Below are 16,182 nucleotides of genomic sequence, written 5' to 3' on the forward strand. Positions count from 1 at the left end.
TATAAAGAAAGATCTTTACCTCCTGCATTAAAGCTTTGAGCCAGGTGTTTTGTGTTTCAAGGGAAAAAAATGCTGATGGTCATTCTCTTTAATTGATAATGAATTATTCACTAACTCCTGATTCTGAAAAGTTGAAAGTTGGGACAAGAAATAAATAAATAAAGAAGGGGAAGGTATTTCAGTTGATTAGGTCTTCCATTACAGTGAAGTTAACAGAGCTACTTTACTCCATCAGTTCCATTGCAGTCTCTGTTCTCTAATTTTTGCCATCTTGGTTACACAAGCACCAGTCTAATAAATTAACTTTGGGGCATCTGGACACCTGTGAGATGGCAGTAATTAATATAGCAAGACTGTAGCCATGATATGGACTGCTCAGTGTGGGACCAGGGAGAAAGCAAAAGTGATATTTTTTCAAATTAAAACTGATTTCGGTCACATTATCACTGTCATTGCCACAGAGCTGCAGGGGGAAGTGTAACCTGGTGTCAGAGCCCCCTGTGGTGGGTAGCAGTGGTGGGTGTCCATACCCACATCCCAGATTGCCTCTTTCCTAGATTGTGAGCTCTCTGGGGGCACTGCAGTGCAGAGCAATCCTTCCCTCCAGGGCTGGGCAGCAAAGGGCTGCTGGAGGGGAACCAGTTTTGTTTCACTCACTTTACAGTCTGTTGCTTCCTGCCTTTTGGCTCACACAGGAACTTCACTGATCCTTGCAGGTTTGTTGTAAGCTGCACTGGGGAGGAGGTTTTAGATGTGATTTCAGTGAGTTTTCAGGTTCAGAGCTTTCTGTGCATTGGGCAACGACACCTGGGCCTTCTGTGTAAAGGGCAGTGGGTAATGCCAGGGCAGGGTGATCTCCCCAAGCCCCAGCCCTGCTCTGGCTGGTTTTTGCCTCCAGCTCATCTCAACATCCTTGCTGCATTCCGTTAGTTGTTCCTAGTTTTGATGGGATGTTTTACTCCCTTTGGAGGAGCAAAACTTTACTCCGACCACTCTCCTTGCTTCTCTGAAGTCTCTTTATCAAGTGTTGTAGGCGAGGGCTGTTGTCTCTGCATCAAACCCCAGGCCTGCACCTCCCCTGCAGCCTTGTCTGTGCACTTCCCTGTCAGATTTAGGAATCAGTTCTTGTCACAATGCCTTATCTTCCCATGAGGTGCTGGTAAGTTCTGTAATGTTTAAGCAATTCTGTATACAGCTTAAATCTTTGGGTTTTTGGTCGTTGTGACTTCAGTAAAGAGTCATTGTTGAGCTTAATATGCTTCTGCTTTCTGACAGAACAAAATGGTCTTTTTCATTAAGATATAAATGTACCAATTTAGCTCTGTCTTAGGCTTGGTTTCTGCAGGAATTTCTTAAATAGTACTCTGCAGGCACTGCAGAGAAGTTTGATGATATTAATATAATCATAGAAACATAAAACCCAGGTTATTGATTTTGAGGAAGAAGAAAATGAAGAAAAAAACCCTGCAAAGAAACTTGCTTTTTTCTGCTCCAGGGACAATTTGCTGTTGCACTTATTATGCTTCCATTTTGAAGCACCAGTCTTTCCTATGGAGCTTTTATAATTAACAATTTAGCTACTTTTATATTAATGTTTGTCTGATAGCAATTTTCCCCCTCTGTTTTGGAATAATCCTGAAATTTGAGAAAGGCTAGTTTTTCCCATTGCTAAAAAAGTCCTGATTAAAGCATCCAAAAGGATTCTGACTTGCAATAGTCTGCAAAATAGACTGCTTTGTGCTTTTAAATATATTCTCTAAAGTCAGTGGGGACTTATGTTCAAATACAAAAGGGAAAGTCATCATTGTGTTTCTGTGGATATAAAAATTAAGCAGCATTTTGTAATGACTCTCCTGTATCTCCTACTTAATTAACTTGACCTATCTTTGAACTTCACTTGCAACCTCTTATCTCCAAAATGCAGTCAGCCTGTGGGAATAGGATTGGATGCTTGAAATTAATTCTTCAAACTACAAAGCAGATAAGGCAAAAGGCCACCAGAGTACTTTCCTAGAGTCTGGGATGGAAACTAGAGGACAGAAGAATATAACAGGTGACTTAGCTGTAATGGCAGGAGAAAACCCTCCAACAGTTTGTTAGAAAACTAATGGCTGTGTTTCATTGTAAGCTGTTAAAGGTCTGAATGTTGGAATAGATGCTGTGTGAGATTTTAAATGCATAGAAACAATTATCTGAGTAAAAGAAGCATTCCTTGCAAAGATGGATTGCATATTTAGGATTGTCTCGAGCCACTACAGCAACACCATCAATCTGCAAAACAGCAGAGCTGGTTCTTGGTTGTAGTGATTCTTTATTGTTTCTGTCTCCCCTCTCATTTTTATCATGAGACTGCAGAAAAAGCTTTTTAAGACAAGTGTAAGTTTCTAGTTTTAAAAGGAATATTTTTTTCAACAATTAGTGCTTATGGGAAAGCAATCTAGGAAAAAACAATATCATTTTCCCCTTTATTCCCTTCCCCCATGGCTCTTCCTTTAAATATGATGGAACCCTAATCTGTGCTCTTTAGAGTAGAGGTAATGAAATTACAGAAAGGATGTGAAAAGTATCTGTGAAGGTAAGCTAATACTTTCCATTGTGTAAGCCACAGATATACTGCCTGAAGACACATAATATGAGAAAGTTAAAGGAAAGAAATCAATATGAGGAAAGATTTTATTTTTCATTTTGGTTTTAGCGATCCATTTGGCAAAGAGTTACTTAAGAAGTATGCTTAGGTTCATGTAATTAATTCTTAATTGATCTGTATTTTCAAGACCTCTGACATGCCAAATAAATAACTCATCTTATGCAACTGCAAAATGCTTATTGAGTCAGTGAGATCCTGCCCCAGCCTTTCTAAAGCACAAAGTCCTGGGCTTGATATTCACTGCTGATAGGGATATTTGCATCTGTCTGCTCCTGGTTTGTTACCCAATGCTGCCTCTAAGATGTCAGTTTTACTACTGTTACCATGACACTTACTTCTCTTCAGGTTTGTTCCAAAGAAAGCTATACAGCATTTTAGAAATGAAAAATAAATTTCTAACACGTTTTGATGCCCATTCTGATGTTTGGCATTCTCAGTTATTAAACATATAACACATTATTTTTTGGTGTGCTTTTAGGAAGAAAGTGGGCCTTTTCATGTATTTCAGCCAAATGAATCTTACTTTGGCTTATTTATAAACTGGCAGTTTGAACAATAGAACCAATTGTTCCTCCTTGCATGTCTGTGTGTGCATATCCCACAAACAGGTGTATGTGTATAACCACAGGTAAATCCCACAAACAGGTAAATGTGTATTCCATTAATATCTCCAGGGACTTTTCCAGGCATTTAAGTGAGATACTTTAACTTGAGCAATACCCACCTGCTGTACCTACACATCATTCAGGAGACATGTGTGATCACTGCATATCCTTTTACAGTGAGGTTCTCTCAGCCATCTGCCTGGCTCTGGGGTGTTATTTTTCATTCTCATGCTCTGGAGAGATGTGAACCTTTTGCTTTTGAGGCTGCTTTTTATTTTCAGGAATCCCTCTTTTCTATTCTATTTAATTTGGTTTTATCTGCCCTGGTTTTGTTTTCATCTGAACAGTGAGCTCATTAATCTCCTGTCCTTTGAAATCTGTAGGCCTGTTCTCAATTGTGGATTCCTTCAGTGATCCAACCCTTCAGGAGAATTTGTATTTAGTATTGACTTCTTTATTGGGCTGGCATTTGAGCCTAAGGCTCTGTGGTCCCTACTTCACCTGTCCATAAAAACAGCCTTGTTCCTGGTCATTACTTTTTTAGTCACCACAGTTATGCCAAAAATGCCTTCTATAGATGCTTGTGTTCTATGTGTGAATTATCAAGAAAGAATTCAAGTAAACTGAAAAACAACATTTTCTGGTCATTTGTCTCTCAAATATAGCTAGTTTTTGAAATTTCATTTAAAATAATAGGATGGTTTATGAATACCTGTTAGGTAATTAAATTTACAGGAAATAAAAGAAATTAAAAGGAGATATAATTGAGCTTTTGAGCTTTCACAGTACTGCTCCTTTAAAAGCCAAACAAAATGCTGCATGCATATTAAAAATAGTGAACCTGATATGCCACCACCACAGCTGTACATATGTATGGATCAGTATGTTAATCAGTGTCTTGGCTTCAGATGAGATCTGTATCACAGATTTAATGAGATGCTGCTCACAGCCCAAGTGATGTTTGTGTTCTGTTCATATTCAACTAAATTGAATTGATTTTCCAAGTTTTATTGATACAGCTACAAATTAGTGTTGGGGTTTTGTACAGCTCTGAGAAAGACAATGGGTTTTTACTGTAAAAACATTTGTTTTGTGTGTTTATGGTTTTAGAATATTGTCTTATTCTAAGGTGCTAGAAATTATTTCAGGATCGTCTCCATTGGTGACTATATTTCATTTAAATTTCTGGAATTTATAGTCAATCCAACCACAGGTTGGACATTGACATGTGTCAGTGAAAATAAAAGGCCAGAAGTGGTACTATGCAGCAGCAAGGACTGCTGAAACTTCCTGCTAAAGCATACAAATGTAAGTTTTTTGATGGATTTTTGGGGAGAAAAAGATGTCTTTAAAGAGCCAACTATGCAATTAAATATTCATTATCAAGTAGTCTGCAGATTTTTTCATCTTCCAAATACCAGTCTATGTGTGTCTTTCACAGGAGAATCCCTTCAAAGAAAGGATTGTGTCATCTTTCTCAGAAGATGGAGAGGGGAGCCTGAGCTTCAATGACTTTGTGGATATGTTCTCCGTGCTCAGTGAAATGGCTCCCCGAGAGCTGAAAGCAATCTATGCCTTTAAGATTTATGGTACTGTGTGGAGGGGCTCTGGTGTGCTTTTGGTGTTTGGAGTAAATGAGTGGTACACTTGGTGATCTTTGGTTCTTCTATTGTTTAGATTTTAACACAGATAACTTCATTTGTAAAGCAGACTTGGAAAAAACCCTCAATAAGCTGACCCGGGAAGAGCTGACAGCGGAGGAGATCACTCTGGTTTGTGAGAAAGTCATAGAAGAAGCTGACATGGATGGTGATGGGAAATTAGGATTTGCAGATTTTGAAAACATGATTTCCAAGGCACCAGACTTTCTCAGGTATTATTTTAAGAAAAACAGAGTTCCTTGCATACTTGCAGGTATGTTTTAGGATATCACTGTGCAGTCCAATACAAGAAGTGTCAGATGTAAGTATTTTACTAGAGAACTCACTGGGGGATGACTTCTTACCTAACTCAGTTTACTTTTCCTGGGCATATTCCAGTTCTCTCCTAATTTAAGACTAAGAGCCCAATGACTTTTAATTATCACCTTTCCTGCTCCTCCACTCATCTTGGTGCAGTTCAGGAAAATATTTTGATCCATTATGAGCTCAAATTCAGCCTATAGCAAGGATTAAGCCTAGAGCAAGGATCCCAGCTGTCTGCATAGGAATGTGTGTAAATATTGCATACATGTTACAAGTACACATAGAAAGGCATTGATCTCTTTGCTGTGAAAGTGTTTTTTGAAGAATTGTGAAGTGTCCTGCAGAACACAGAATAGTATTTCTTTCACAAATGAAACTTCTGAGGAAAGAGGTTAAAAGCCATTCAACAATAAAGCAGGAGGACATAATTCCAGTGAACCTTGAGAAACATCAGCTTCTGGAGAGGAGACATTCAATGTGAATGTCTTTTATACGTTTCAGGTATTCCTTGACTAATCAAGTGTATCAACAGAAACCCCTTTAGAACAAGACATGTATCATCATTATGGTGAGGCTCAGCTCAGTAGGTATTCTAGTATTTTGTTTACAGTTATTTCCAGCTAAGAAAATATGCTTCTTTATGCTGCTATCCTTGTAGAAGCTGCTGGGATCAGGTAGGGTTTCCTTTAATCAATCAAAAGGCTGTGCTACTCCTACAAATCTGGTAGAGAACAGTGATCAAATGGGAAGAATTGAAGGCAGATCTGAAGATTCAGTAGAAACTGCAGTTTCAGAAGTTTCCTGTGCCATGACTGATTTTACTGCTGTGTTGTAGAGGCTTGCAAACTGCTGACTGAGAATTCCAAGCTGAGGATGCTGTGCAGTCCAGTCATTTCCTGAGAAAGTTTAGCTGGGTCATGGGATTTATCTCTGAAATCCTCAAGCCTAAGAGCTCCTGGTGATATATAGAAGGGTCTCCTTCCACCTCCTAACCAAAACACTGGTTTGGAGTCTCTGACCAGGCAGTTTCTATATAAAAGCAGTTTCTGTGGGGATAACAGTACAAAGAAAACAATTTCTTAGCTGGAAATATATGTAAATAAAATATTAGAATCCTCTGAAGAATCTGATGTTTCTTATGGTTCAGCAACATGTGTCTTTGAACCTATATTGGAAAATGAGAATGTAATGGAAAAAAGCCTCAGAGTTGAGAATGTGTAGGTTCTCTAGTTTGGTTTCTGTTTTAAGAGTTAACAGCTGCAGGAAAAGAAAGTGACAGGGTCATAAGACTACTTTTATCCAAACCGATTTACATGCAAGATTTGATACCTCTGCCTTACTGTTGTTTACTGTTCATTTTGTCTGTAAAGGTATTTTATTTTTTTAGGACATTTTTAGTTATATTTTTGCTGTGTGCACTGCATCACAGACTGGCATACTTGTTAATACTGAACTTCCTGTTCTGAGGAACTTATTCTAATTTTTTAAATACTGGGTAAATACTGCATTCTAAAGAGAGATTTGACTTTTGGAATGGAATTCATTGCAGTTTAATGCCACAATAGGTTCACCAAAGTCTGACTGGGATTGAACCTAAGCAAGCACGCTCTGGCAGGAGCCAGTGCCTGCCAGCATGTGACAGACTTTGTGACATAGGACAAGAATGCAATTCCTGTAGCTGATCTCTCACCACAAAAAGCCCAGTTCTTTGTGCCATAACAGTCTTGGAAAGGTTACCTATTCATTTACTGAAACAATGCTTTCTTACATCTTCGTGAATTAATCTCCAGCTCTGTCTCTAGCCTCTCATTTTCTTTTGAGTTTTCAGCTGTAATGGTTGTCTTAAATGATAGCCTTGGGCTGTGTGCAGCCACAGGGCAGGCAGGGCTGTGCAGCTTCACTGGGTAATCTACTACAGAGCATGCAAAGCACAGGAGGTGTCTGAATAGCAGATGACCAATGCTCTATGCCAGTGGAAAACTGAACTAGCTTCTTACTATTACAAAAAGATCTAAAAACATGCTTTCATCTAAAATAAATTGGCCATTCGAAATCTGAAGCAGATGTGTGGAAGAAATACCAACCCATCAATGTCCAGAGGCAGTCACAATTTCATTTGCTTTTGCTTATCTCCACTTTTTGTGCCCAGTTGAATGCATTTCAGAATTTAAATTCAAGGAAGCCCAAGAGTCTAATGATTTACACTTCCAGCTGCTCAGCAACTGTGAAAATGGAACACCTAGGAACCAAAGCAATAGCCACATTGGAAATGATTGCCAGTGAGCAAATGCAGATGCTGGGTAACTGCAGTTTGTAGGGATTTTGCTGTGAAGCCATGGGCCGTCAGTAATTCTGGACATCTGATCCCAGAATACCATCCTGGCAATGGGGTATGGGAGCCTTCTGAAAATGCTGAATAACTTGCAAGGCCCCAGATGATTTTTATCTGTAGTAAAGGGTTTACTCAGAGTAAAGGATTTACTCTGTTCTTTTCCTTTTGTCCCCACCTCTTCATATCATAAAAGGGGGAATGTAGGATTCCAGGCAGTTAGGTTTTATCCCTGGCTCTGCCATTGCTTGAGCAGCTGATCTGTACAAAGCCATAGAACACTTTTTTCTCTCTGCTCTCTTATGTGGGACCAGTGCTCACCTGACTTGTGACAAACATTGAGAACTTTCATTCAGCTGCAAATGATCATCAGCAGCAGCATGAGATTTGAAATTACTGAGGAGAAATATCTTCTTTACTCTGTGGAAAACCTTTGAAGGCCAGATTCTAATAGCAATATGCACTCAGGTTATGAAGCACATGTTGGGGTGTTTTTAAGCTGTCACACTATCACGCCTACTTAACATATACAGCAGGCATTAGCTTTGACACCATGATCCAGGCTTTGACCTGCTGTGAGCTGAAGTTCATCCACTCTAGGTTGACTTATTTTCCTTATCTCATCACTCCTTTCTCAAACCTTTATTTAATGACCCTGTGTAGGTTTAATCTCCTACAGAGAGCCTTTGCCAGCTTTGTGCTGCTGTCAGGCAAATGAAGATGCAGTAAAGTCTGTTGCTTGATTTGCACTGCTGTCGTTGAGGAATTTTTTCCAGACCAGAAGAAAACAGTGTTAATCATTAACCAGGGAACATCTATGCAGTTGGCTGTTATCCCAGAAGCTGAACTAAGCTGTAAATGATAATGACAGTTACTAGTTGAGAAAATTGGATCCCAATAGTTTTATTTCACTAAAAATTGTTATCATTAAGAAGCTGCTTGTAGTTTAATGGAAGCATTGGCAGATTGAGCTGGCACTAGTTAAGTGTTCTGTTCTACAAGACTGGTTACGTTTTCCACAGGAAATTGTTTTATAAATCATCCTGGAAGTTTCAGCTTATTTGAATGCCTGAGGGTGAAGCCTGCTGTAACAATAGATAATGGGGTTTGAGAGGAGTATGGCATTAGTAATACCTAGGAACTGCCAGAACCAGACAGGGAAACAACACATTAAACATTGGAAATGCAGGATTTCTGAAACTGTTGTGGGCATAGTGACAAATGTGTTTGTGTGTCTTAATCTTTTTCTTTCTTTTGCAGTACTTTCCACATAAGAATCTGAAGATGTTTCTGCCAGTCCAGCTTTTCTGAATCTCAGGCACTCCAGTGATTTTTGTCCCCTAGTGAGGGCTTCCTAGAACTCAGCAGAAAGTACTGAAAGAATTCTGGTCCACAAAGAGACAGAAGCATCATATGATCTACAGGATATTTGGAACAGACACATTTTTATCTTCTCTGCTGGCCAAGCACTATGGCGAAGATTGGTTGTTGGATTGTGGTATTTCTTTTTTTCCCCTCTTTTTTTAACAGTCAGAATCAGAATATTATTAAAAGTATTTCCACAGAGTTTTTATATTTATGAATATTTAATACTGCTCTTAATGGTGAAAAAAACAACAAAAAAAAAAAACCCTGAGAGATTAACTTTGGTGTGTTTTCCAAGAGTATTTGAAAGAAAGCATGGGCCTTAAATAATGAGATGCCTCTATCACTGTGTTGTACAGCTGGGATCTTGCATGGAAAATACCTGAGGTGACAGAACTGCAGTCAAGATCAAGCTCCCAGTGTTGAAGACAGCCACAGCCCAGGTTTGCCTTTCAGCCACTAAAATGGCAACTGCTGGGTTTGGTGCTTACCTTCAACCAATATTTTATGGATTGTTGTGTCCTTATAAAACTTGAAATATTTGCCTTTTGTATATGATAATTGTGTACGTGATTAATTCCTTCCCAAGATAAATGTTAAAACTGTGTCCTTATTCTCAAAGGGGCTCCTGCATTTTACTCATTCTATGGGCTGATAATGTTCTTGAATGGAGGAACATGGTCATCTGTAACTCATGAAGAAGTTGAAGAAGCACAGAACTACTATTAAGGACATGAAAAGATATTTTCTTTTGAAACAAGCTATGCAATCTCTCCCATAAAATGCATGAATGCAGTTCTATCTTTTCCTTTCCTCTCCAGCTGGAAATCAGCTAGATCTTTTTGTTGGGTTTTGTTGTTGTTGTTGTTTTGGGTTTTTTAAATTTTTTTTTTTAATTTTACTTCCAGTATTGTTTAGGTACTGGGACCTGAAGACAATCATATGTGTATTAATTATTGTTCTAACAGTCAATAGAAGGGCTCTGTCACTTACATGGCTTCTGTATCAAGGTCATCACAATTAAAACTTTTGAAGCATTCTGTTGTGCTTTGAGAATTTTTAGGCTGACCACATACTAATTTCCTTTCTGATCATTATTCCAATTACTATAAAGTTAAATCTTTCAAAGAATGAAATATGTTATATAGAAAACTGTTAAAGTAGAGAACCTAACCTGTTTATCATTTCTGTAGGGATGGTGATGCCTGTCTACCTCAGAAACTCTTCTGTGTGGTGAGCTTGCAGGGTAACTTGCTGTTCAGATTTACACACTATGAATAAAGAAGAAATATTTACCTAGCAGCATGTGTGTACATTAAAAGTTTCAATGGAAATTTTGGATATTCAAAGTATACAGGACAGACATGTCTAAGATTGCACAGTGAAAATGACAGTAATTTTTACATTTATTTGTAGAGCTGTCATGTTCATTCATTATTATAGCATTTTAATGCTTCCTCCTACTGATTTCTGTTTAGATAAAGAAATTAAAACCTGAATTCCCTTACCCAACTTAAAATTAACAGAAATCAATCCTCATATTAAGTTCTGATTGAGTAAAAAGAGATTCAAGCCTGTTTTTCATTTTGAGCAGGTTAAGTTAGATCTATTAGCTGATTCAAAATATTTGCAAGACATTGGCATTAAGATAGATTATGTTAAAGTTACTTCCTCTTAATTGAAGGATCAGCCTAATTTTATAAAAATTTCTTTCAAGACAGACATTTAATCATGGAAGCCTTGTGAGGTGTATAGGAAGATATGATTAGGATGTATTTGTAAAATACTAGGTTAAAAGTTTTGGGATCAGATTATCCAGATAAAAAGGATCTGGTGCTGAGACATAGGTCAGTTCCTTTTGGCATCAACATTCCTCTGTGTGTTATGATTGTTATTAGCTAAAATTCCTGTTTTCCTGACACTGTGTGTCATTCTTGGGTTATACCATACTCTGCTCTTAAAGGATGTGCTGGAAGTGCTCAGTGTCTTGTTTCCCTGGGTCCTCTCTGACCTAGATGTCAGAAAGCCCTTAGGAGACATGGGAGCTTGCAGACAGACGTTTGACCTTGGAGTCATCCACCTGAGATGGGAAACAAAGAGAAAAATAAATTAGGAGCACATTGTGGAGAAATGTTCCTGTTCATAGACATGTGTTCCAGCAAAATGCTGCAGATACAAATGTGTGCAGCTGTCCTAACTGCCTTTATTTTTTTTTGACTTACATTCATGTCCTGTAACAAAAACCAGAGCAGCATTGTGTGTCCCTGGCGTTTGAGAGAGGTCTGTGCACTCAGTCCTCCAGCACTGCCTAGTGGTGGGTGATTATTTCCAGCACCTGATGGCGAAGGTGAGGGATAGATTTCTGAAGAGCTTTGTATTGGTGCTTTCACAGCTGACTGTAGCTGGATGTCTTGTGACTAGCAGTTTTCTTACAGCAAGATTGTTAAGTGAGTAGTTCAGTGGGATGCAAATTTAATCCTGTCAAAAGGTACCAAACCTGCTGGACTTTGGCTGCTGTATTACTGGCACAATCTAGCAGATTCTCTAGCAAGTGTTTCTTCAACCAGCCTTACTCTAAAAGAACTATCAGGCCACATGGAAAGAAACTGGAACAGTAAAAGAGGTTTAGATTAAAACAGTTTTGGATTTGGCCCAAAAGTAAGAGGACATACATTTTGAATTGCAGAAAAGTGTTAAATATAAACAGACATTGCTATATTTACAAAAAAAAAAAAAAAAAAAAAAAAAAAAAAAAACCATTTCATTTTTTTGGACAAAGAAAAATGTACAAAGAAAAATGAAAACCATTACCTAAAGCCTCAATCAAAACAGCTGTGTGTGTGATCTCTCATTAATATACAGTTAAAGCATCTAGGGGACAAAAAAAGAGTTGTGAAAGTAAATAAAACAGTATCAAAAAGTAAGAAATAACTTGGTTATTTTAAGTGATGGTTGTTTTAAGGAAGTACTGTAAGCCAAGATTTGCAACAGCCTGCAGGCCAAAATCTGATTTGCATTACTTCCACATTAATCTCCAGTAACTGCTGACTTCAGTGGAATTAACTCATGTCTGTAATTGGATCTGTGTTGGGGAAAGTACTTGAGGTTTTGCTGCAGTTCTTTGTGCCCTCTCATGCCCTTTAATGTAATCTTAATATGCTGAGTGCTCTTTTCTTAACCAATAACCACATGCTCTTCTTTGTCAACAGGCTCACTGTTGGAATCTCTTGCAATTTATTGCAGTCACAGAGGAACAGTCTCCTTTCCTTTTCTCCCTAGGACTAATTTTATCTCCTTGTGCATGTTAGAGGCACTTACAATGAAACCTCACAAGGTGGCACCACACCACCATAACGAGTCATAACTTCATAACTTCATTTAACAATTTAAATGTCCTCAAATGAGGATACTCTATAGAATCTATGATGCCACAAACAAAAATATGAAACTGTGATTAATTGCTGATTTTAAAACTGTACATAATTACAGAGAAAGTTTTGTGTTTCTCAACAGCATATCAGTAAAAATATGTTTTAATAAAGTCCCTGAAAATTGAAATGTATGTTAAAAATTAAAGAGGGATTTTCTTGCTGAAACTGTAAACAACTCATATTCTAGAAACTTGAATTGGTTAAGATTATATTCTAAAATAACAGAATATTAAGTAGAGTTTTTGTTGCTGATGGGAAATATTATGCTTGTGAGCTCAGAATCCCCAGGAAATCAATTTGGGCTGAAATAACAGCAAGATTAAGAAGAGTTTATAATGTTGTTGCCTAATACACCTTGTCTGGGACAGACAATGGAGTGAAATTTGATGAGGAAGACATTAAAGATAATAAAATTATAATTGTTCATGTCCTTAGGAAGATCTATGTCTGAGAAAGAAGTACAGAACCCATGAACAGATGTTCTCCTCTTTTGTCTGTATAATTTTGCAGTTTTGGGTGTCTTGTAGAGATGTTAGTGACACTGAGTGACTATCACATTCTCTTTGGTGGGGAGAAAGAGGAGACTCTTCTTGGTAGAATTCAAAGAGCATCAGCATTTAAGATAACAGTGCCTTTATTTAACTCTAAGTTCTGCCATCCTTGTCTGTAAGACATTTTCCAATCTGAACTTCAAGTGAAATTCCCCACTGTCTTTTCCTTTTGACTGCCTGATGTTGGCAAGGGCAGTGAGGAGCCCAGGTGTGCCAGCCCTGGGTGCTCTGCAGTTGCAAAGTAGATGAGTCCTTCCCTCTGCTCTTTCCCAGTCAGGAGCTGCTCAGAGGCAGATATTTTCATGCACAGAGCCCTGCCTGCCCTGTGCCATTGTGCAGGTCCAGGCTCCGTGGCTGTTGGGTGCGTGCTCACGAGCCCTGCAGCACAAGGCACCATCTGTACCCTGCTCTCCAGTTCCTGCTCAGGCAGCTTGGGGCCACATGTGCCTGCAAATGCAGGCCAGAGTGGTTTAACTCTGCTGAAGAGGGTTGTGGGCACCAGGCCAGCCTCCTCCTTTTCGAACTGTAACTTTTCTTCACTGAAATCAGTGGATGTGGCAGCCTGCCAGGAGCAAGGCAACTCGTTGCTGTGGGCTTAATCACAGCTTGGGCAATTCAACAGGGATCAGGCTTGCCCTGTGCTCTGCACACTGACAGGCTCTGGGAATTGGTAGCTGCTGGTTGAAGGGGTGGTAATTGAAGATTTGGTCTGGTCTCTCATGTAGAACTCTGTTTACTTGGTGGAAATTGTTTACACTTCAGTCTGATAAAGTATTCATCTGTTCAGAAGTCAGACCCAGCTTTTTCATAGGTGTCTAATCCCCTTGGTTATGGGTGTTATGTTTATGGGCTGTTTCTCACATCACTCTGAAGGCAGCACTTCACAGACAGTGAATTCATGTGGATCGTTAGTAACCTTTTATTAGCAATCTAATATTCAGGGTTACTTCAATGGCACTTAAAAATAAATTGATATTTACCAGATTTCCCCCATCCCAGATGAAAGGAAATGATCTCTTACTTAGACATCTGCGTATAGGATCAGAGGATCACAGAAGATGCTGATTTGACCCATCAGGATCATTGAGTCCAGCTCCTGGCCCTGCACAGGACACCCTAAATATCACTCCAGGTGCATGAGAGTGTGTTACAAACTCTTCAACTTTGTCTGGTTTGGTGCTGTGGCCACTGTCATTGCGGATTAGTAGGCCCTGAGAGGGAAAAGAATATTGATATTTTAACCAAAATGGTATTTTGGGTTTCCTGAAAATGCTGATGATTTTTTTGTTTCTTCATACAGATAAAAATGTTCTGCATACAAAAAGCTGTAGATTCGGAGAGAATTCCCTCTAGAAGAAGTTTGAAACTGAAAGATTGTTACTGTTCTGCCTAAGCAAATAAGTTATTTGATGTATATGTTCACAGAAATAAGTTCAATTCCAGGAAATTCAGTGAGGCCTTTCATATGTTTACAAATTTTCATCTCTTGTATGGCCATTTTAATGACTATTTTTCTTCTAATGTTAGACCCAAACATGATAAAGAAGTATATAAAAATTCCCTATTGTAATTTCACCCATCCTCATAATGACAGTAGCATTAGAATTTGCATTCACTAATCCCTCTTACTATACCTCTTTAAAATTGGGCTTTCTGCAGAATTTACTTGTAAATATTCCTAGTGAAATGACTCAGTCCCACATGACTAATTCTCAGTATTTTTTTCATTTCCAGTTATCTCCTCTCACTGAAAAAGCAGAGGCAATAATTGGTATCCAGAGACATTAATGTGTTTTGAGGTATTTTCATTCCAAGGAACTCACCAAGGGAAACAGTGGGTTATTAATGCCCCACGCTCTACCAGATTGGTTTAGAGGAGTTTTTTTCTCACTGTGATAATTCTGTAGTAGGCAGATATCCTTGGGAGCCAGATCTCCACAGGACTCCTACTCACTTCAGTAGGCAGCAGGTCCTTAAATAATAATTTGCTTTATTCAAGCATGGAATGCATAAAAAAATGAAAACCTGCAGATAATAAATTGTTCTGTTTCTGTAGAAATACTAATATGCAGGCAGAGATGGAAAACAGATTTACTGCAAGTATTTTTACTGTCTCATTCTCTATGAGACAGTATGTAAAATGGAAGAAAACATTAAAACTTTGTATGACAGATAAGTGAAGAGGAATTGTAATTATCTTAAGTATGTCCCTTTGATTTTGAAGAGCTTATTAAAATATTAAAATACTCTCAGCTAATCTGAGAGTACTGAAAAATGCAAAAAAAAAACTTGCTTAGCCATTTCATCTGTGTCTGACACATTTTGTTTGAAAGTCTAGGCTTTGCTACACCAAACAAAGAACATTGGAGTTCTCATAAAGAACACAGGCATTAGAGTTCTCACTCTATTTTTATTTCCTTTAAAATTGTACAGAACTCAGCTATCATTCCCTCTCATTTTCTTCCTTGAAATGAGGATATTCTGTACTCAAAGAGGCTGCAGACTTCCTACTAATGCCACTGCACTTGGCATTATGAGTAAACATTTCACTGAATAAGTTCTGGTAAGGCCAGAGGAAATACTATGAAAAGTATCTTCGTATTTCTTCCCAAATTCTTTCTGGGAAGAAACCTGATATTTATTATATCCTTTTGGAAATATCAGTGTGTCCTTTGAAGATTCACTCTTAGTCATATCTTCAGCAGAGATGGGGTAGAACATCCACAGTTTCTGCAGCTCCTCTGTTGTAGTGTGGAGAATAAAAATGCAGGGGAAATGGAGCCTGTTATCTGAGAAGAGCCTAGCAAAAACCTTGGCTTAGTAAAATGAAGCTGAGGGGGTTATGAATGCTGATGAAACACAGGAAGCTTGATCCAGTGACCTGAATTTGGAACCCTACAAAACCTTCTACCTTTCCTTGTCCTATTTATCTAAGATATAAAGCAGGTGGAATTATTTAATTGATGTCTGATCCAATAATCTACGAATGTGATTCTTTGTGGCCATTAATTCTTTTTATATCTCACTAAAAGGGGGAGAAATGAAGGGTTTGCCAAAGAAAAGAGAGTCAAGGGCATTTCCCTGGACATCTAATGATTTATTCTGCCCCCAGGCACAATCTTCAATCACCTCCACTGCTGACGTAGCTGATTTTAAACTTTTTTATCTTAGAAGGCTATTATGGGGTCAGGAAGAAAAGAAAATCCTGGCAATAATTTTAAATCAAGTTCACAGGTGATTTCATTTTTGTGAATGAGATTTCCTTTCTATTTAAGACCATCCTTCTTTTA

General features: G+C 38.3%; 1 protein-coding gene across 3 annotated transcripts in view; it reads left to right on the plus strand.

Annotated features, from left to right (window-relative positions):
* Nucleotides 1–9,885, plus strand: part of CIB2 (calcium and integrin binding family member 2) — a 36,597-nt gene extending 26,712 nt beyond the window's left edge. For 2 of the 3 annotated variants that reach the window (XM_058811580.1, XM_058811579.1), the window contains exons 4-6: nucleotides 4,694–4,841; nucleotides 4,930–5,125; nucleotides 8,806–9,885. In XM_058811580.1, coding sequence (XP_058667563.1) covers nucleotides 4,694–4,841; nucleotides 4,930–5,125; nucleotides 8,806–8,827 — 366 coding nt within the window. In that variant the 3' untranslated portion in view covers nucleotides 8,828–9,885. The remainder of the gene's footprint in view (nucleotides 1–4,693; nucleotides 4,842–4,929; nucleotides 5,126–8,805) is intronic. The other variant, XR_009275123.1, reaches the window with a different exon arrangement.
* The last annotated feature ends 6,297 nt before the right edge of the window (nucleotides 9,886–16,182 follow it).

This window comes from Ammospiza caudacuta, chromosome 10 (assembly GCF_027887145.1).
Source record: "Ammospiza caudacuta isolate bAmmCau1 chromosome 10, bAmmCau1.pri, whole genome shotgun sequence".
Taxonomy (NCBI): domain Eukaryota; kingdom Metazoa; phylum Chordata; class Aves; order Passeriformes; family Passerellidae; genus Ammospiza; species Ammospiza caudacuta.